Here is a 23,217-nt window from a genome sequence, read left to right on the forward strand (position 1 = left end):
GGGCCCCCGAGACCCACCGTGGTCAGGACTTTCTGCTGTCCGTAGAGAGGGGCTCCATTCGTCACCCCAACAAAAACTGGTGGAGGCTCAGGACAGCAGGCACTCACAACTAAGAGAAGGCGTCCCGGGACGCCCAGGAGGGGAACAGCCTGATACTGGCAGCATCCGAACACCGGCACGGCTGCCTTTCACTCAAACCCTGCCCGTCCATGGTCTTTATGCTCCGGTTTTATTCCACTCATTTCTGTTCCAACCTTCATGCCCATAATCATTTTGCCTTTAAAAAAATCATTTATTGTAAACACAAAGGACAAGGTTATGCAAGGTGAAGAATTATAGGCATAACTTTCTGCCTCCCAGGTGCTTACTATTAGGAGAAGTAAGACAAAAGACGGCAATGAACCTTAAAACATCCACAAAATATCTCATGTGTGTTTACTGCTAAGCTGCACACTCTTTATCGGTAATCAGCAGTTTACCTTGCACATAAAATGGAGTCTGTCTGTCAACTCACTCCTCCAACACCCGCCCCGAGTACCGCTGTGCCAGGCAAGGTGCAACTGCTGGGCAAGGGACTGTGAACAAGGCAGGGGCCCCACCCCCGCCAAGAACTTCAGAGTTCACTACAGAATGGACACACTATGGAAGCTTGAAAAAAAAATCAATGTAACTTATTTTTAAAATTATATGTAGGACACTTTAGAGCACTGTTAACCGCCTTGGAGGCAGAATAAACATCCTGCCCCAGAGGAGATCCTGGATCAAAAAAAGATTTGGTGACAGAGCAGGGGAAACACACAATCCTTCTCATCCAACACCAAGTCCCCCGCCCAGCAGCGACCTTAGACGGAGAACAGAACACTGAGGAACTCCTGGGGAGAGGGAGAGCGCTCTGTAAAGTCACCTGCTCGTTGACAAACGGCGTACTCATAAAAGCTTGGTCAATTTCTAATGCTTACTTTATAAAGCAGAGATTCTAGTCCTAAGTCCCATAAACTTAGCCCAGTAAGTGCCCTAGAGGTTATTACATTACACATGGCTTAGTATTCTTCAGCACGTTGATTTCTGTCTGTATTTACCCTTCAGAGTATGTTAGGAAATCAAAGAATACACATTTAGAAATGAAACTTTTCCAATAGATAGGCACATTGAAATAGCACCGATTTTTACTTATCTTAGAACCAAAAGTAAAACAAAAAATATTTCAACATGCAGGTAAGACTGCTGCTGTGAAGAAACATACTTTCATGCTCCTATACCAGCCTGCCAGAATCCTGCTTTGCTTTAAAGGGTTCAAAGAAGTTTGTCATAACACTGTTGAACACAGAAAAAGAGAATGAAGATGAAAAATTTAAGATCAATGAATGAATGCAAATGCCGCCCCCCCCCCCAAATCTCCATCTTGTTTAATAAAATAAAAGTAACTACTGTAATCAATGTGAAAAGTTCACTCTAGCTCACACCAGGTCTGTTTTATTATAGAAACAGCATAAAAAGCATCAAAAAAGAGTAAACTCCATGATCACAGTAAGAAGCTGCAGAAAAGAGCCTCCTAGAGTTGGAGGGTTGTCTCTCAAAACTTCTTCATTGAAAGATGAGGAAACGAAGACCAGGACACAGCTTCTCAGTGGGGGAGCCAGGAATAGTGGGTGCCCCTCCCAAAGGCACAAAGACGAGCATGAACAGTGCCCTGGGCCAGCCAGGGCAGAGTGAAACAGATCCTCATTATTGCACCCCTACTTGCCCCAAAGGTTCACTGCTTACGGGACCACTATTCTAAGAAGTTGGTCCCCTAGACACAGGGCTTTGCTTTAAAAGTAACATATAGCACTGGCTGGTGTGGCTCAGTGGATTGAGTGCTGTTCTGTGAACCAAAAGGTCACTGGTTCGATTCCCAGTCAGGGCACATGCCTGGCTGTGGTCTAGGTCCCCAGTTGGGGGGTGTGAGAGGCAACCAATAGATCTATCTCCCATTGTCCCTCCCTTCCCCTCTCTCTAAATAAATAAATAAAAATCTTAAAAAGAAAAGAAAAGTAAGTATATATAATTTGAGTTCGAGAGGCCAAGTATCCATTTGTCCTCAAACCTAAGTTATTTTATCACTTCATTTCTGAGACCCATCCCTACCCCACCTTCAGTTCCTACTACATCTTAATTATTCTGAATTCCCTTTATGTTTAATTCCTATGAGATTTTCCTCATTCCTATAAACAATGTATGCTAAATTTTTGATAGCTATTGTTTTCTTCTAAATTACAAATACTTCTTAGTCCCAAGTAACTTCTGACATAAGAGAAATAGGAGTAAAATATAATATTACGTTTTCATGCATTGTTTCTCAATTATTAACATAGCCTTATGTTCTAAGCATCCAATCTAAACAATTAGAACCACTTTGATAGCTCTCATTCCTTTTTTAATTAATCATATTTCCCTTTGAAAAACCTCCTGAGTCCAGCCTGCCCTTCACCATTTCCACTGCTACCACCCAGGCCCAGAGCTGATGAACACCCTTCAGCTGCTTTCCTCAGCTTTGGTTCAGAGTAGAACCACCCTTGCATGGTCTTCTCACACTGAGTTACGTTCCCCACTTTATAGCTGCTGCCACATCAAAGTGACTCAGTCTGACCTCGAAGAGGTTCCAGTGCTCAGCCACACCCCACTGGTCAATCTTTTCCCACAGCCCCCAGCTATGTAGGCACGTGCCTTCCTCGGGTTTTCTGGGCCCATCCTCTCTGTGTGCATTACCCCCTCCCAGCTTATTCATCCTTTGGGTACATTCACTCAAGTTACTGGCCTTGACAGTAATGCCCACCACCCTCAGGCCCCACTCAAATTCCACTTTTCTAATCCTCCCTAGCGTCCTGCCCATAGCCCCAGTATTTGAATTTCACAATACTTACTTTTGTATTCAACCATTCTCTAATTCCAAAACCAACATCAGAAACAGAAACACCAGCTGCTTGGGGAAAGAAGCTCTCCCTTTAACTTTGTTTTACTTCTGTGCCATCTTACCCAATTCTGGGCACAGAAGAGGCGATCAGGAAATACTTAATAACACACAAATTAAAAAAAAACATATCAGTGCCTGAATGCATCACTTCATAACTTAACCATTTACTCTCCAAGGCCGGGAAAGGGAGGCGCGATATGCGTCAGTAGTAACTGCTCTCTACCTTATCCGGCTGCGGGTGGTGGGTGTCACAGACGCCGTGGGAGAGGAGGAGAGGGACAGCTGCGGTGACGTGGTGCCCATGGCCATGAGGGAGGCCGGGGACGCTCCCTCGGGCGCAGAGATGTCTCGTTTCATCTCTTCGCTACTTCGTCGAGACACTGTCAAAGCAACCATTGTGCATTTTATAGCAAAACATCTTAAATTGAGTTCTTGAGACATTTCTCCAATAGTTTCCAAAAAGAGCATAAATTACCACGCAAGAGGAAAAGCTAAAATTTTCTTTATCTTATTGGTAAGTTGAAAGAATTCCTTATTTTTTTACTAAAATATTATAAGAAAGGGACAGGAGTTGAAATGCCCGTTAAGCCACATGCCCTGGCAGCAAGCGGCATGTCTCACCCACCCCTGTAACACCCACCCCTGTAACACCCAGGGCACCAGTGCAGCACACGGGAAGTGCTCTGCACACACTCGTTCAATCACAAAGACAACCGAAACCAAAGGCAGCACCTGAAACTATTCTCCACCAAAATCAACCGGACTCTTCTAACTTACCCAAACACATGTTAAAAGGGGACATAGAAGAGAGATACTTAATTCTGAGTCAGGCCAAGTTTTTAAAAATCTAAGTCATAAGTCAATGAGACAGAAAACCAAATGGTGTCCAGTCAGCTACTGAGAGATAAAAACAATCAGAAAAGCCCTATTTTGAAAGTCTGGCACAGTAAGACAACGTATCTTGTTAGAATTACAGAAAGTGCTGAGAACTGTCGGGTGGGAAGCAGCCACTTCAGCTGCTGAGGACAGAGGCCCAGTCAAAGCAGCTTCTAGCAAGGACGCGCTGAGCACCAGCAGGTGCTTACAACACTGGGCTGAGCACAGTGAGAAGTGAGATGTGAGACAAACTTCCTGACTTCGGACCAATTCTCTCTTACCTCAGAAGATGCTGGATATGAGGGAGCCATTAACTGTATCACCTCTGGGCTGGGTGTAATGCAACTGATGTTATGCATCAATAATTCCCCCGCATCAGTGAAACTGCCTCCCTTTCATTAGTTAAAAGGGTAACCACAAGCAGAATACAGCATTGCCTTAGGAAAGTGAAGTCTTTAAAGATCCAGGAGACAGATGCTTTCTCCTATTACAGGATCTTATTAGAATAAAAATGCACTTACATTTCTGACATAATTTTACAGTTAGTCTTTTTCTTTCAATGTCAGATCTCTCTATGCCTCAAATCAGCAGTATCTTTCCGTGGTATGCTAGGAAATTGAGTGAGAACACCTTTCACAGTTTTGTATAAAACAGAGAAACAGACTGAGAAAGAACAGGAAGCACTCTGTCACAGGAAAAGGCTCTGGAGCCTGGCCTCTGCCATGACCATTCTGGCCGGACCCCCTGATGTGGGGCCCCAGCTGCGACGTGTAAGAACTGCCTAACTGAAGCCCGTGCACGACGGGGGTGCTAACTGTAGGACAGGGAACACGGAATTTCTCCTTCCGCAGGCCAGTTCCTTTAGTTGAGCTACTGAAAGTTAAGAAAAGGCCACAAAAGGCAAATAACATGAAGAACTGATAAACTCAAGAGTTACCTCTAGGAGACAAAGTAAGCCGTCAAATTCATCACTACAGAATGGCTCAGCACACTAGAAAAATCTGGCTTCCCGGGAATTTTGCATGTGCTCTGAAATAACTCTTCAGAAACAGTCACGGCACACCTTGGGACAAATTTTAGTCTTTCCCAACTATATCCAGTTTGTAGTGAGCTTTTTTCCCAGCACATCAGCTGACCCACTCTAGGCATCTAATAAATACTTTTTAAGTGAATGGAACTATTTAGTTTTTGTTTTTTTAAGTCAGGGCCATATGATTTCTATAGAATCTGGAAGATGTAACAGGGGAAATTCAGAGTGAAGAATAATCAACTCAAGAGCTAAAGAGGCAAGTAATGTTACCTAAGTCTAACGCGAAGGTATTCAGTACCGTTACTAAAACTGCGGGAGGAGTCTTTTTAAAGGAAATTCCGAATGACAGTCGTTACCTGAGATGGTCTTGGCACTTTCCATGGCAGGTACTCTTGGCAGAGAAGCAGGTCGGCTGGTGGAAGATGTCCTTAACAGATGCTCTGCACAAAGTGGAAAAGGCCACGATAAAGAGATCCGACACTGAACACTGAAGTAGTAACGACAGCAAGAAGGTGAGCTTTGCTCCTCTCCTTTCCCAGGTAAGGGCGCTTCCACAATTCCCCATGGTCTACTTACACAAAACAACTTCCGCAGACAAGGAACACGGGAAAACATTTTGCTTAATGTTTTATTTCTAGAGATGAGACATTTAAAACAGAAGAAAATGCTTCTAAATCACCAACTGCTCCTTACCTCTTCGATGCAATTCAACCGAAATTCACGGATCCCCTATTGCATCTAGGTCTAAAAAGTACAAGCTAGGTGAAAGCCTTGCCCTGTGCCTACACACAGTTAGTGGGGAAGCCACACACACACACACCAGACAAGTCAGGATGGAATTAATTAGAATACTAGAATGATAAAGAGCTATGAAACCACACAGAGAGAAGTCATTCACTTTGATTTCAGGAAGCGGGGAAGGCTTCAAAAGCATACTGTAATGACAAGCTGGGCTTTACTAGTAGAGAAGAGGGGTGGGTAACAGCATTTCAGCCAGACAATATCCAGAGCAAAGGTACAAGGACATTCAAGTTGAAGGGTAATAAAATCCTAGCACAGCTGAAACATGGGGCACATGGGAAACAGAGCAGGCAGCAGGAAAAGAGGCTTCAGAGGGTGCATGAGGCCAACTGATGGGAACCGTCGCTACCTGGCAGGTGGACTCTGGTCTCGGGGCAACAAGGAAGCACAGACATTTCTGAACGTTCGGAGAAGGACACAGTCAGACCCAGCCCCACCCGTCTCATCTGTGTGTTTGCAGCCTCACCTTGTCCTACTCCTCCCTTGCTCTCTAAACACAAGCTGTTTAGGGGGGTTCTTGAGTCCCTTGGACACTGGCACGAGCTGTCCCCACGTCCCCTGTACTCCTCCTCCTTTCCCTCCTGGCTACCTGTGCCATCCTGCTGGTCTAGTTTCTACACGGCTTCCTCAGGACCTGCTGCCCATGGTGGGAGCCCCCAAACACAGGCCGGCACACTCTGGACCTAAGGCTACAAGCCCCACATGGCTGTCGTCAGGCCAGGCTGACAAGCACGAGACCAGAGTACATGTGTCCTGCTTGGTCGGCGTCTGTTAGGGATGTGTGGTTAGGATGAGGGGACACACCACCTCCTATACTTAATGAAGACTTAGTCTCACTGACCAGGAAGTCTCTGCAGCTCACATCGTTTTTAAAAGGGGCAAGGCAAGATTTACCACTATTCAAAGAGCTTATTCTACACCTCTTTTTAAGAATCGACAATTTAAAATACACCCCCTCTCATCATATCATGGTGTCAAAAGTAATGGCATATGACATTGTCTTTCAAGGATAGCACATCTTTTATTTTAAAATTTATTTTCTAAGCAAACAAGGAACATCTGGTTGCAATCACAAACTACTTGGAGGGGAAGGGAGTGGGAAGGATGAACTCCCTTTCTTAACGCATATAGGATTTATATAGCCCAGTCATTACACCTTTCTGGTCAAGAACAAAGCTCGCCTCTGGGCAAAAACCCTACAGAGCAAGCAGCAGTCAGATTTCTGAACCCTGCTGGCCTCCGTTCATCCTCCCAGGGAGAGTATTTTATGCACAGTCTGGCAGATAAAACGAAGTTAGCAGCACTCAGAAATAGGAGGAAACAGAAATCGAAATTTTCAGCCCTGGCTGGTGTGGCTCAGTGGACTGAGTGCTGGCCTGTGAACCAAGGGGTCACCGGTTCAATTCCCAGTCAGGGCACATGCCTGGGTTGTGGGCCAGGTCCCCAGTGCGGGGTATGGAAGAGGCAACCACACATTGATGTTTCCCTCCTTCTTTTTCTCCCTCCCTTCCCCTCTGTCTAAAATTAAATAAACAAAATCTTTTAAAAAAAATCAACATTTTCATTTTAATTAAATTTCCCATTTTACAATTATAAGACTGGTCATTTCCCTAAATCTTAACCTCCCAAAGAACACAGCAAATGAAGAAAACTGAAAACAAAAGGTTATAACGACAAATGAATCAAAACTAGTGTGTCAGCTAAGACGTGGGCCTTGCCCAGCCCTCAGGGAAGGTGTCTCTGAGCTGCCTTCTTCCCTCCTCCTTCACTCGGCCCACTCCGGGCGCACAGCTGAAACAAAAGCTCCTGAAGCTCACTGCTGATTCATCTGCCCAAACCGGGTTAAGAGGTTTTTTTACTTCATGCCTAAGGACCACGTCTGTTTCAATTTGGCAGACACTTTCTGAAAATACACAAAATGTTACATATTTCATGGCCCTCATTTAAACAGCCCCAATAGGCATTCTTTTCAAAATTATTTGTGCTAACTTTCAACTGGCACAACACAGCCTGCTACCATTTCATGAAGCGTTTTCACTGGGAATCAAACAGGCACCCGAGGCACTTGTTACCGTAGGAATACGTGCCCACCCACTACTGTAGCAGGCCAGCTGGACTCCATCTTCACCTTCACTCAAACTGCTGGTTTATCCCTACTCAGGAAACAAGATTAGTGCAGGGCAGCACGCAGAAGAGATTATATTGTACAGTAATGGAGTCTACAGTCACATGGAGCTATTCTTGTCTTTAATCCATTTATTAAACCAAAATCACTTGGGTGCCCACTACTTGCCAGGCACTGGGCTTGGTGCAAAGGCCAGAGAAAGGAGGACAGGAGGCAGGAAACTTCCCCTCTTGGAACTCGGAGTCTAGAGCAGAAGCCAGACCTTTAAAAAACCATTTCAAGTGAAGGCTGCTAGGGCAGGACAAATACAAGGGGCTCTGGGACCACAGCAGGGGATGTGACCTGCTCTTCAGAGGAGAGCAGGAAAGGCCTGCGCAGGAAATGACGTCTCAGTCAAGACTAGAAGGACAATTAGTAGCTTTCTCCCAGGCAAAGGAGAGTCTGGAGAGGATTACGCAGTACACACAAAAGAAATCCACTGGGCCCGGGCAAGACAGGAGTGGGTGAGCCTGCGGGCAGGCTGGGAGGACTGGGCAGGGCAAAGTGTGCAGGCGACGCGGGCCAAGGGAGGCATCTTTCTGGATGCTTATCATAAATCAATTTTTTCAAAATACTAAATTTTGAAAAAATTTTGTATCTCTAAGCCTCAAGTGATAATCTGGACAGATAACGGTACGAATTTCTTTACAGAACATGACAACACGTAACGTTCTCAGATCCCCATGTGCCTGAGCTGGCGGCACACACAGGGCAGTTGCAAGGCCACGCTGACACTGGGCAACACCAGGCTCTCCAGGCACCTGAACCATCAGCTGAGGTCTTCATTTAACGCTCTGGACCTTTTAAGACCGCTGTGCACATGGAGACAGTAAAGAACTTTTCGACCACCTGTATCCATGTGCCTGGTAACAGATCTAGCCTGTCCTGCTGTGGATGCAAAACACTGATTCCCGTCTGCCTATAAGGGCTCACTGAGGCGGCACCAATCATGGCCCCGGCCATTTAGCTCAACTGCTGACATTAATAACAAAAGAGCATTTGATTAGGCCATTTATAGTAAGATTTCCCTGGTCTGAAACATTCTCCTGCGACTGACCTACAAGCATGACACTAAAAGAGAACAAAAAACCCACCCCTATTATACTAAACTGGAAAAACAACAAACTCTCTAATTTAAGCGTAGCAGAACAAGAGGAAGAACCTTTTTAAATTTCAGTAATGAAGCCAGCAAAACTTTTGAAATGAAAATTACAGACTCTTTTTTGATTCGTGCCAAGGTAAAAGAGACAATCAAGGAAGAAAAGCATTTCAAGACAGAGTTCGGAAATTCTACTCTCTTATCAGTTTTGTAAGTGGTTTCTTTGGTGACCGCAGAAGATAAGATCACACTACCAACAAATTCTAAGATAAAAATTCATCTAGGGTGTTTCCGGGGTCTCTTGTATTTGCACGGCTTCCACTAAACCCCACTAAGGCCTCACAACAGACAAAGTGGAGAACCAGTCAGACTGGCATGAACACAGACACACCACACCCCCCATGCCCGATGGCACTGTCATTTGATACATGACCGGATAATAAAATGAGGAAAGCCAAAAAAGGGTTTCCTTCAGCAGGTCCCAGAGATACAACACATTGAGTCTCTGTCTTCAATAACCTTGGCTCACAGACCTTCCACACGCCATCCCCCACCCACAAAAGCCAAGGCAATAGGAAAGATGAAAAAATAACACTTGCCTAATTTCCCAAATTTATTCTTTCCTAAAAAACACTTGGGGTCCTTGTGAAAACAAAGTTTCAAAACTCTCTTTCCTGGAGAGTCTGTGTCCACAGATCTCAGATAAGGCCCAGGATTCCCTATTTCAGCACGTGACTCAGGCAGGTCTCATCAATAGGTAAGGTTGAGAAACACTGCTGGCCCGGGCTTTCCTCGGTCAACTGTGACCTGCTGTGAGCCAATTACGAGGAGTCTGGAGGGAGCCGTCGCAAGGGGAGAGGACCCGATGGCTGGCTTCGGCCTGGCTTCCGCAGGTTTGGAGAGGCCCTGGAGACTCAGTATTCTTTGGTGTCCCAGAATCACCTCAATGCCCCCAGATAGGGGCTGCTCCCACAGGGTTGTCACTGGCCCAAGGGTATACACATTCTCAAAGGCTGTGGCATCCTGGCTCCTGGCTCCAACTGTAGTGACTGGGACTGCAGATCAAAAGGCTGACTTGATTGACAGAACGGGGGCACACACAGTGGGCAGGGGAGTGGGACTGCTCCCGAATGCTTGGCTTCCATCTTTGCCCTCAATGCATGCAGCTCTTTTCAGACACCCAAAACATAACGTGTATTGATGCTTTCTCACAGCCACTAGTTGGCAGCTAAGCAAAACCCTGCAGACCTCGCTTGCTTTGCAATGAACTAAAATCTTTTACTAGTGAACAAGTAAGAGCCATCCTTCTCAGCCACATGTGCTACTACGAAAAAGTTCACAAACTAATAAAATTTAACAGTAAACATTTACTATGGGCTAAAATGTGTGCTCAGCATTTTATATGCTGAACTCTCTATTTCATTCACTCATCTCATAATTTTTTATCAAGAGCCCAACACTACTATAGGTACTCGGCACGCTCTGACCTTGCAGAGCTCATGATCTAGGGGAGTGGAAGAAAACCAGTAAAAGTTACAGGTAAGTAACCCATACAGTATGTTAGGAGGGATAAATGCTACATTTAAGAGAGAGATGGGAGAAAGAGGTGCATGGAGAACGGAGTGGATTACAATGATAAAACAGGGCACTCAGGACCGCACCTAGGTGAAATCTGAGCGAAGCCTTGCAGGAGTAAGCCCTCCTCCAGGACAAGTATTCCAGCAGAGGAAAAGCCAGTATAAGGCTGCTGAGTCCGCAGTGTGTGTGAGTGCCCCAAGACTGCAAGGAAGCCTGTGTGGCTGGGCAGAGTGAACGAGAGAGAAAGGCGGTATGGCCAGAGAGGCAACTTGAGGCCAGGCAGGTCTGGAGGCATCTAAAGGAACTCCAGTTCTTCTGAAAGCAATGGGAGTCCGTGGGGGGTTCTGAGCAAAGTGACATGTTCCAATTTCTATTTTGCAGGATTACACTGGCTGTAGGGTTATGAATAGACTGGGAGAGGGATCAGAAAATCTTTTGCCAGAATCTAAGTGAGAGATGGTGGTGGCTTTGACCAAGAAGGTGGTAGTGGAGGGAAGAGCAGCTCTGATTCTGGCTGTATTTTGAAAGCAGAGCCAGGGGCGTTTCCTAAAGAACTAAACAGGTCTCAGGTATGGAGCCTAAGATATGACTCCAAATGGAAGAAAGAATGATTCCAAAGTTTCTGAAAAATAGACTTGCCATTACCTGAGGTACAGAAGGCAGATTACAGGGTGAACAAGTTGAAAACTGTAGGACTCTTGTCCTGGACAACCTCAGTCTGAGAGTATTCAACATCAAAATGGCCATGTTAAATAAACGACTGGATAGACGAACCTGGAGTCCAGAGTCCAGAGGAGAGGAACGGGTGGAGATAGAAATGTGGCAGTTCTCAAAACAAAAACAGTAGTTAAAAGTAGAAAGAGACAGGATACAGTAACAGAGTGAGTAGAGACAGAGAGAAGCCAGGCCCTAGGGACTGGGCTCTGGGGCACACTGCCACTTCCTGGTCAGGGAGGAGGAACCAGCCCAGCCAAGGAGGAAAGGACAGATGCAAGGGTGTGGCGTCCTGAAAACCAAACGAACATCCTGGAAAAAGGAGTGCTCCGCAGGGCCGAACGCAGCTGACAGCTCACAGCAGATTGGGACTGAGAGCTGACTGGGCTAGTGACACGGTATGACTGGCAACCTCGACAAAAAAAGCGTGACGGAGTGGTTAAAGAGGAAAGCCTGACCACAGGGTTTAAGAGAGCCAAGAAAAGAGGGACTTAAGGATCCCACGAGCTAGGTATTTGTGGTTATCCCCAATTTACAGACAAGGAAACGGCCTGGAACAGGTCAGCAGGCAGCACATGCAAGGCTGGTGATCTATGCACCATTCACACACAGCATCCCTGATGGATCCATCTGGGAGGTGAAGGTGGGAGCAGGGTTAAAGTATAAAGAGAGACTTTAAACCTTCCACTATTTGTTCCTGTAGCAAGAGGACCTTCTACGGGGAGAAAAGATATTAGGTCATAGTTGACAAAAGAACCCGAAGCCTAGGAACAGGGATAGCAAGCAGGTCTCTCTGCAGAGACAGCAGCAGCAGCACCATTTTCCATGGTCCCATCAGTGTGCGTGCAACCAGCTTCTGTGAACACTCAGGACTGGCAGGTACAGGACCCGTCCCACTGCAAACGGAACCCTTCCTGCACGGGAGGCACGTGGAACCCAGGAGCCAGTCCTCTAGGCTCTTCAATGAAGTACTCTCAGGCGTCCACCTGCTCCTCCCCCACACCTGTCAAAACCTTGTGGTCTTACCTGCAAAGCCTAACACCCAGCTTCTACAGGGGGAGAATGCACAGACACATACACGGAGGAGACTGGCCTGCTTCGGCTAAGACAGCCCTAGGCTCCTGAGCGACGCGCACCCCTGCCAAGCACCTCTACACCTGTCCCAAATGGAGTGCTGCTTCTTACGGCACCTCGCCAATGCCACAAACCACTCTCCAGTGTGGGTGAGAGAAGGAGTCCTGACCTCTGCAGGGAAGAGACTTGGGTTCTGGTGCTGGCTCGACCATAGAGAGCTGGGTGAAAGTGGGCAAGCCCGTTCACAAGCTCGGAAAAGAACTGCTGGGCTTCATCTTCCAGAACCTCAGCTTTGCCTTATGAACAACAACAGACAGCAGCGAGATTTGAAAACGGGCTTTGGAGTCAGGCCGTCCAGGTCTACTGTTCAGTAACTACGTTGACCTACGTGAAGATACTTTGTGAAGCCTCAGTTTTAGTACCTGTAACGTGGGGATAACAATCCATACACCACGGAAAACTATGAAATCACAGCGCCCAGCGAGAGCAACTCTCTACGACCTAGCACGGTGCTACGAGAGAGTTGTCTTTCAAGATGCACTTATTAATAACTAACCTCCGCATCTGTAATTAAAACATATCATTAGTAAACTTCTGATAAGGACGTATACCAGACTCGTTTAAATAAAGTCAATAACAAAGAAAACAATTTAGTTAACCGAAAAAGGTCAGAATTTAAAAATTAGTAACCAAAGTAAAATAATGAAACATGTGAGATAACGTACCTTGAACAGGGATTTCCCCATAGTTCGGTCTCTTATCTGACAGGGCTGTCAGGGGTTTGGACGTGGAAATTGGTCCACTTATGGAATGTCTCTGAAACCACAAGATAAACAGTATCAAAGTCAGGTTAAATCTAGAGCTGGGACTCACAAAGAAAGTTCAGAGAGTAAATATTTAGCTGTGGACTTACATAACCCCTTCCAAACTGTTACAAGGTTGAAACTACTTCTCACTCATACTCTCTCTCTCTCTTATAACATGATCAATACACCACTTCAAAACAGAAAGATCCCATGTGTCCTTCACCCAGTTTTCCTCGAAGATAACACCTTATAAATCTTTGGTGGAACATCACAGCCGAGATACTGGTACAGACAGAGTGTTCATCGCCACCAGGGTTCCGCCTATGGCCCTTTAATGGTTACACCTTCCCTCCTGTCTCCCTGAACCCACATCGCGGGCCCTGCCACCACTGGTATCCTGAGGGTATTCTGAATATGGTATCATTATTTTGTCCAAAGAGAATTCTTAAATATCACATGCCAATTAGAGAAACAGATGTGCCCCTATCGCACTTTTACTGGCCATTCAATTAATGCCCTGGTTCTAAATAGATCTCAGTTCTGTCGCCTACCCTCTAGCTCTTCTACTACACCCGCCCTAACACAACCTTCCACCAGCTTAGTCACCAGCATCCTCAATCCAGTCTTACACACACCCCCCTCTGCATGCAGCCAGAAGTATTCGCCAAATGCTTAAAACCTCTCACTTCTTCTGCTTCATCGCCTGCCCCCTCTACATAATGCTCAAACAGCACCAAGCTGCTTATTTCCACACAGACCACGCTGTTTACTACCCGTGTGCTTTTTCTCAGGCGTGTTTCCCCAGCTCTCCCCTCTCTTGTATCTAGCTACCTTCTGACTACACACTCGTATCCTCAGCAGAGATGCACGAGAGGTTCGGCTTCTCCACATCCTTGCCGACGCTTGATGTGGTTTTGTCGTTTTAGCCGTCCTATCGGGTATGTACGGTCCTCACTGTGGGTTTAATTTTCATTTCCCCGCTGACTCCTGATGCTGAGCATATTTTTATGTGCTTCTTGGCCATTTTTGTATCTTCTTTTGGGAAGGGACTTTTCAAATCTTTTGTTTATTATTTACTAGGTTGTCTTCAACCAAGAAGACAAGCAAGTCTTCTTCAACTACAAGGTTTTTGAGGGATAACTGTATTATGAATATATTCTCCCCAGTCAATAACGTATCTTTCTGTTTTTTCAATATCTTTTAGAAAAGTTTTAAATTTTGATGCCCAATTTATTCATTTTTGTATGGTTCATTCTTTTTTGTGTCCTAAATAAGAAATCACTGCTTTCTTGGAAATCATGAAGATTTTCTCTAATGTTTTCATCTGGAAGTTTTGTAGCTCTAGCTATTACATTTAGGTCTAGGGTCAGTCTCAATTTTTCTGAATGCCATGAGGTAAGGCTGTGGTTACTGGTTTTCCCACATGGATATCTACTCGTTCCAGAGTGCTTTGTGGGAGAGGCTAACCCTCTCCCACTGAATTACCCTGGCACCTTGGTTGAAAATTAAGTGACCTATTTATGGATTTCTATCCGCTCTACTGGTCTGATGTCCACATTTAGACTTAGGTCAGGACCACATGCCTTACCTACTCCACGTGCACAGGCCAGGGGGTGCGAGTCCTCCAAACGTGTTTCTCTCCCCACCCCCACCAATGTTTTAAACATTCAGGGTCCTTTAAGTCTCCATATAAATTTAAAATTTCTACAAATAGCAGGCTGAGATTGTAACTGGGATTGTGTTGATTTGCAGATTAATGCGAGGGAGAACTGTAAGATATGAACAATACTGAGTCCTCCAATCCATGAATATAATTTCTTTCCATTTATTACTTCATTAATTTCTCTCAGCAATATTCCATAGTTTTCATTGTACAAGTCTTATGTAATATTTTATTAAATTTATTACTAAGCATTTCAATTTCCAATTGTTCACTGGAGTGACTTGATCTAATAGTAAGCAAAAGGAGTACTCAAGACAGAAGCTAATCTTTTTACAACCTTATCTGGTAAGGACATCCCGTCACTTCTGCCATACTCCATTCCTGAGAAGCAAGTCACAGAGTACCGCTGACACCCCATGGAGCAGACTGCATAGAGCATGAACACCAGGGGTGCGGGTCATGGCGAAGCATTTTAGAGGCCGCTCACAGTTACTTCTGGATCTCCGTGGTCCTTCCGAGGCTTATTTTTAAGGTCATTTAGGGCAGGTCTAGAATAGTGTTTACGCTGGGACTATTTATTTCCAGTTTGCGATACAGCCCTTGGGGGTTTCCAATGAATGCTCCGAATGTTAGAAGTGGTTTTTCCACAGTGGCTGGTGGGAACTCAAATGATTACCTGTCCCGTGTGAACGACGGTGAGCTATGGGAAGCGTCTGTCTACATTTCCCTGGTAAACGTTCCTTCCTGGGGAATTGTTCTTGCACAGCCTGGTAGGGTTCACACCACATGTGCTGAGTGACATTCAGGCAAAGACTCAAACGGATACCTCTGTATAGTTCTAGCCCCCTTTTCTGCGCAGCTCCTCCTTCCCAGGTACTCTGCCCACAATTCTAGCGCTCTCATTCTCCCCAACACTGAAGTGTGTGTCTCCTCAGATCCAGCTGGTTTCTGCTTTCCTGCTCCACCTGGGCTCATCTCCCCCGCACCACCACCTGGAAACTGCCAACAGGAAAAGTGTGGGCCACAGCGGGATTTAACTTATTCCTTAACTTTTCTTCATGGGTCACAGTCTCATACTGCCTGTTGTACAAGGTCTGAATGTAACCGCTTCCTGTTATTCTGTCCAGCCTTCTGGTTGTTTGTGGTGGCAGAATAATCAAGCCTGTTACTCCCTCATAGTCAGAAGTGGAATTCCTACCCAGGGAGTTTTGAAAAACTATCAGTCCCAATCTTAGGCCCTACTCCCCAGAGATTCCCATTTACTGGGATGAGGCCTGGGAACCTATGTGTTTAAAAACTCTCTACATGATTTTTAAGCACAATTAGGTTTAAGAAGAACTGTGCTAACTAATCAAATACTAAAAAGCTACTAAATATGGCTTGTAGTTATTAGTTTTCTCAAGTTAAAATGAGCTTTTTCACCTCTTATCTTTACAAAGATTTATAAAGTAATGCCTTGTCCATTAAACTTCAACTAACACTCAGTTTATTATACTATGCACATTTACTTTGCTTTTATCTATATCTTTAGGTCTTTAGAAGTTTAACTAATAGAGCATATAAAAAGCTCATTACAGATGAAATATGGAATGGCCTTTGCCTTCCTTTTAAATTTTGAGTTCTACATAAATGTAAATGCAAAGCCACTAACTTGAAACATTACAAATGCAGAGGGAGCACACTTTAACTCTAAACTTTACAAAGAAAGTTAAACAGTTTACTTACAAAATACACAGCCAGTAGTTAAATAAGCACAAAAGGCTCCACTTAAAGAAAATGCTCCCAAACCCTATTTTCTTTAGGAAAGAGGTACACCAAGGCAACCCCGTATCACAGGGTAATAGGTGTTAGGCCATTTCTCTTTCGCTACTCCAACTTATGTGGAAAAACTCTACTTCAGCCACTCCTTCCAAAAGTGGCTTACTAGCAGGACGTAAGGAGAGGGCCACTTGAGCCCTACAGAGTAACAACCATCTGCCCCGCTTCTGGTTTGCACTTCCACAGTGGCAAGGAAGAGCAACTTCTGAAACTTGTCTGTAAGGGTTGGCAATGCCCTTGTGCTATCTGGGTATGAAAGAGCCCACAAGGAACCACACTTCTCCGAGTCCATGCCCTCTGCAGACCCTCCCACCCTGAATCTGGGGTGGCCTTATGACTTAGACCAAACGAATGGGACAGAGGTAACTTGGTCCACATTCCAAGCCTAGGTCTGCACAGGCTTCGCTAACTCTCACTTTTACTCTCTAGGAGCTTGAGACACCACGCCGTAAAGAAGTGGGAAAGAAATAGACTGCATGGAGAGAGCAGCCCAGCATGGCTGCTGAGCCCAGGCCCCAGCCCGCCCTCCAGCTGGGTGCAGTTGCTGAGGCAAGCCCAGGCAAAGCCAGCAAAGAACTGCCCAGCCAACCCAGAGAAGTGTGAAAAGTAATACAATTGCTGTTTTAAGCTGCTAAGTTTTGCAGTGATTTGTTATGAAGTGGAGGCTGAGACATGCCAACAAGAAGTACTTCAGTATAGTAGGTAAAAGCACGGTCTCTGAAGCCGCGCCACCCAGGTTAAAATTCCAGCTCTCCCACTTCGTAACTGTACGACCCTCAGCAACGTGCTTACCCTGCTGGGCCTCAGTTTCTACATGAAAAACTAGGGATAGGAACACTACCTAACACCCAACAGAGTTGTTGTGAGGATTAAATGGGTTAACATCATGAAGCATCTGGAACAGTGTAAAACATATAGTAGTTGTTCAATACCTGTTAGTTATCACTATTAGAGATTGTCAGAATTACACCATTAACATTTATATCATATATTTCAATTACGGATATTCGCCATACTTTAGGGGGAAGAAACCCCAACTATACTCCTCACATGATGGTCATTAGCCTCCCCCGCCCCTGACGTAAGTGTAAATGACTTTGAAGGACCACCTTTCAAACGCTGAGGCCCCAGAGCCTCTGCCGTCGCAGGCACTCACCTGCATAGGGGAGACGGCTGCCGCAGGGGGGGTTTTCATAGGACTCGGACTGAGCGGTGTTCGAGGAATCGCAGCTGCAGCAGGGGTTGGCACTAGAAAACCAGCAAACAAACAAGTACATCATAAATGCATCGCCGCACAGCACAAGCTTTTGTAACCGGTCCCCGCTCACGGGTTCACCGGATCAGCCAATGCTCTCGGCTACCCGGAGACTGCCCAGACCCACGCTCACCTCCGTGGAGCGCTCTCAGCAGGGCCTGGCAGCCAGTGCCTCTCCTGCCACCAGGTGGATTTTTTGTTCCCTAGAGCAGTTGTGTTTATTTCTAACCCTGGTTTTGCCAGTCATTTCATTTTTGCTCATTAGTTAAAGGTTCAAGTGCTCCATAAATCAAAGAAATCCAAGAACATAAGAACCCAAGAGGAGTATTTCCGTAACCACGTCAGGTGAGAAGCCTGAACTGTAGTGCAGTTCACTATCTGTATCGAACAAACAACAGCTGGGCTCCCGCTCATCTCTGCTCGCCTCCCCGGGGGGGCTTATCATGCGTATTTTCCGGTTTGCATTTAACGCATGGGTGTTTGCTTATATGCTCATGTGTCAGTCTTCCTCTCTCAACCGAACTGTTCAAAAGTAGGATCCATAATTTTTTCACTTCCAGGTACTTGGGCTCAGCACAGACTCCAGTAGAGGGTGCATAAAAATGGTTATTCATCTGCAGCCACACTGAAATCAAAATGGGTACACGAATGCAATCGGACACTCCACACGGGGGAAGATGCAGTAGACCACTACAGGCCTTTTTCTGCAGCTAAGTACACATGGCTAGAACTGTTATTTTTAGATGTATTTTTTATTAAGTTCCCATGATTTAACATTAACCATTTTTAAAGGTACAGCTCAATGGCATTTAGGACATAATTAGCAACTATAATCATCCCTACCTAGTTCCAAACCATTTCATCACCCCAAAAGGAATGCAGCGCCTATTAAGCAGTTACTCCCCACCTACTTCTCCCCCGCTCCCGGCAGCCACCACAGTGCTTTCTGTCTTTATGGATTCACCTACTCCGCCTATTTCATACAAAAGCAATCTTACAACACGTGGCCTTTGGTGTCGGACTTCTTTCACTTAGCATATTCTCAAGGTTTACCCACATGGTATTACATATCAGTGCTTCATTCCTTCTTACTACTAAGTAATATTCCATCATACGGCTAAACCACACTCTGTTTATCCATTCACCACTGATGGACATGAGTTGTTTCCACGTTTGTCTGAATTGTTATGCTCACTGCTATGAGTGTATAAGTAGGAGTGAAATTGCTAGGTCGTTCAAATGTACTTTATAATAAAATATTGTCTTTTTTAAAAAGGTCAGGAGGGAAGCAGATTATCTTTTTGCATTAAGGCCCATTTTATTAATATTTTCAATAATTTCATGATTTTAATTTAGTGTAGAGATTCCATCATCATTTTATTTTAGAATATACATTTTAAAAGGCCTCTTTCATCTTACCCCATCGTATCACACAGAGGCAGCCACTAAGAGCAGTACTGAGTACATCTTTTTTACACTTTCAATGAAAATATCTGTGTATTTTAAAACAATAAAATGAGCCCTCACTAGTGTGGCTCCATGGATCGGGCATCATCTCACAAACTGAAGGGTCGCCAGTTTGATTCCCGGTCAGGGCACATGCCTGGGTTGCAGGCCAGGTCCCCAGCTGGCGGCATGCAAGAGGCAGCCGTTCAAAGTTTCTCTTCCTTTCTTTTTCCCTCTTTTCCCCTCTCTCTAAAAATAAGTAAATAAAATATTTTTTAAAAATGAAACCACACTGTATAATAGTGGTCTTCAACTTGTTATAAAGAACTGCAGACATGTTTTACTATCAATGCTTTGCGATCTACCTCATCCTTATTAAAGGATGCATAGTATTCTACTGCATTAATGGGTCACAACTGACTTAGCCATTTTAATGGGCAGTTAAGCAATTTCTGAGTTTTCCGTTTTTTCTAATACTATACTGAAAACGTGTGTGTGCGTGTTCCAGTATCGTATGTAAGAACTTTGGGGTCTGTGAATATGGCATTTTAAATCAGAAGATATTGGTACTCCCCTACTGTACTCCAGGATATCTGTATGAAAAGTGTGTGAGTGTATACAAGTGACTTTTGCTCTGATTTTAAGTTCAAGAAAACTGACTTTTGTATAATCAAAGAATACAGATTCTAGAAATTCTATCCTTCTTGGAGTGAAGTAGAATATAGCCTATCATGACATTTAAAGAATTTCGAGATGACAATTTAAGCTTTAGGACACAATACAATTAGTGGTTTTAAAAAACCTCATCCCTTTCCCTTTCTCAGAACTGAGGAGGTCAGAGGGATGAAAAGGAGCCAATCACCTGAAGGTGGGGAGGGTGTGCTTCCAGGCAGAACAGAGCCTGGATGATACAGAGCCTGGCCTGTTGCAGGCCCCCAGGTGCGGCACAGCTGGACTGCAGAGGGAGGAGGAGGATGAGTGGTTCACCTGAGGTAAGAGGATGTGAGGGTCAAACTCTGTAGGCATCTGGGAAGCTGAATTTCATTCTACCTCTAATAAAGCAAGGAAAGAATTGTAAATAAAAGGTCTATCATGAAATAAGACGAGGAGACTAATTAGGAGGTTACTGAAATTAATAGCTGATGGTGGCTTGAATGTGTAGCTCATTGTGCCACTGGAGATGCAGAGAAGTAGACAAAGCGAAGATACGCAGGTTGAAGGCTAGATCAAGAGGACTCGCTCACGGATTCGATATGGAGGTGAGGAAGAAGGGTTTAAAGAAGGAAGATTCCCAGATGTCTGGCTGAAGTAACTGGGTGGAATGGTGCTGCCATTAATGCAGAGAAAAGACCGAGGCAGAGGGACAAGATTCGGTTTTGGACATAATGAGATGTCTAGGAAACCCCTGAATGTCAATGTCAGCAGGCATGAATACACAGGCCTGGAAAAGTTCAGAGGAAGGGAAAGGGAAAGGGCTGAAGTCATACATTTGGAAGTTTTTCAGCACAGAGAAGGTTCTCAAAGTCAGGGGCATGTGTGAAAACACAGCTCTGCGTAAGGTAAGGCACCACATCTGAGACCAAGATCTCTGAAGCTAAAATACTCCCAAATCTGCTGTTAAGAAACACCTTTTAGTAAGACTAACTCACTAACAGTACATGACATTTCAGGAGACTCAGAGAATAAGACTGTAAAGAATATCAAACTAGACCAGAGAACACAGGGTAAGGGAATATGACTGCCTGCCCTTGGCACAATGATGAGAAATTACCTTGAGACGCACTGTCGAAGGACTTGATGAGGGTTTTTACTGTAGGGGTTGGCTCAGAGGAAGTCGAGGATCTTCTACTCAGTCCCATCCCCTGCCTTAAGGCTGCCAAATCTCTCTCAACAGCATTCATATAGTTATATACCCGGCCTCGCTCCTCTTCTTGCCTGAAAACAACATTGAAATCAGGGCATTTTTCACATATATACACATTTTCCCCTCCCGACAAAAAGCGCTAAAAAGTATTGGTTCAAAATAAAAAATACTACCTGTTGAGCTGAGTACATTACTTGGTCTAATATTCTCATTTGCTTGGTAAATTCCAGGAAATGATATTAAAATTTTTGTATCAGGTTATCCTAAGTAGGTTAAATAACCATCAGTCTCCATTTTCATCTGAGTTAAGCATAAGGTGAGGATGTCAGTAATTGACTAGCAGTAAAATGGGAGTGGACTGGCCGAGATTCTGACTCAGGAGTGGGGACCACAAGGTGCTGAGCTGCTGAGAAGGCCTGGCCCCTCTCAGGAGAGTCTGGGAACTCACCAGCACACAGTGATAATCTACTGGCTCTATCAAATATCCCATGTGTAACACGGAAATACAAAGAAATGAAATCAAAGCCCATACTTTTAAGGGGGGCGGGGAGTGGTGGTGGGAGGAGTGGTACAGGGCAGAGGGGAAAAGGGGAAAAAAATGGGACAACTGTAATAGTATAATCAATACAATATATATTTTTTAAAAGCCCATACTTTTAAAATAAAATTTAAAAAACTGCTGCAGTCTCCAAATAGAATTTCTCAAAGGAAAAACAAAGGACTGAGCCCATATGAGTACCACGAGTCACAGATGCTCACTGCAATGGATCATAAGTCATTTAAAAAAAACAACTGCGCCCTGGCTGGCGTGGCTCAGTGGATTGAGTGCCGGCCTGCGAACCAAAGGGTCTCCAGTTCAATTCCCAGTCAGAGCACGTGCCTGGGTTGTGGACCAAGTCCCCAGTAGGGGGTGCACAAGAGGCAACCACACACTGATATTTCTCTTCTTCTTTCTCCCTCCCTTCCCCTCTAAAAATAAATAAAATCTTTAAAATAAAAATAAATTGCACTTCGTTTCTGGCCAGCTCTAATTCACGAGCTAAGATAAACGTTTTCATCGGGAAAGAAATTTCAACTGCAGAGTTTGTACATGGAACTATCAAGTAAGTTCATAGTTGAACAAAAATTAGGCCAGTCTTTAGGAAAATTTCTCATTTGGCTCTTCTAACAGTTTTCTTGCCTCAAGATATAAAATCAGAAGTTTTAATAAAGAATGTACAATAGTAATTATCAAACTTTTGGGTCTTGGAGCTCATTCCCACTCTTAAAAATTACTGAGGACCCCAAAGAGCTTTTCTTTATGTAGGTTATGTCTACTGATATTTACCATATTAGAGAGTAAACCTAGGAAGTACTTAAAATATTTAATCTAAAAATAAGGCCAGGCCTTTATGAAAATTGTTTATATTTTTAAAAACCAAAAAATATTAGTGAGAACAATGGTGTTTTTATATTTTGCATATCACTTTAACGCCTGGCTTAAAGGAACACTGCTAGGTTCTCGTTTGTTGTACATTCAGTGCATTGCAACGTGAGGCGGGCTCTGCACAGGTACGCAGATGAAAAAGGAAATTTTAGTGATATTAAAATACATCACTGGGGTTTTCAGATAACTGTGGCTATTCTTCCTTGATAGTACACCAAAATGCAACAAATGGTATTTCTTAAAAGTTGGTTGCAATGTGGAATCTGAAACCATACCCATTAAAATCCTCCAGTCTACCTTGTACTCTGAATGTATCTTTTACCCATACACGATTGTGTTACATCATGCACTGGTCATATGGAAAATACTGGTTCACTGAGTTATACGAATTTTCCAAATGCTGACGCCTGTCATTATACCATTTATTTTTTAAAAGGGCCATTTGTTAGTATCACCAATGATCTCACCAGGAAACTCTCTTTAAATATGGAAAGCTGCCAAGCTCGCAATGGTACATAAAAGGTTTCTAAGATCCTACCTTTCACTTGAAAGCCCACATTTTATCACTGGTACGGAATACTGTCGGTTGTTTCCCTTGAAGTGAAAGGCTCTCTTAATCATATTCAAGAAACAGCCACCAAATACCAAAG

At 44.4% G+C, this 23,217-nt stretch overlaps 1 protein-coding gene across 2 annotated transcripts in view; it reads right to left on the bottom strand.

Annotated features, from left to right (window-relative positions):
• Positions 1-23,217, bottom strand: part of SPECC1L (sperm antigen with calponin homology and coiled-coil domains 1 like) — a 104,821-nt gene that overhangs the window by 30,282 nt on the left and 51,322 nt on the right. For both annotated transcript variants that reach the window (XM_053927754.2, XM_024566538.4), the window contains 5 exons: positions 21,049-21,212; positions 17,733-17,824; positions 13,015-13,105; positions 5,216-5,299; positions 3,177-3,333 (listed from right to left, as the gene is read on the bottom strand). In XM_053927754.2, the coding sequence (XP_053783729.1) occupies positions 3,177-3,333; positions 5,216-5,299; positions 13,015-13,105; positions 17,733-17,824; positions 21,049-21,212 (588 nt within the window). The remainder of the gene's footprint in view (positions 1-3,176; positions 3,334-5,215; positions 5,300-13,014; positions 13,106-17,732; positions 17,825-21,048; positions 21,213-23,217) is intronic.

Source organism: Desmodus rotundus, chromosome 7, assembly GCF_022682495.2.
Source record: "Desmodus rotundus isolate HL8 chromosome 7, HLdesRot8A.1, whole genome shotgun sequence".
Classification (NCBI taxonomy): Eukaryota; Metazoa; Chordata; class Mammalia; order Chiroptera; family Phyllostomidae; genus Desmodus; species Desmodus rotundus.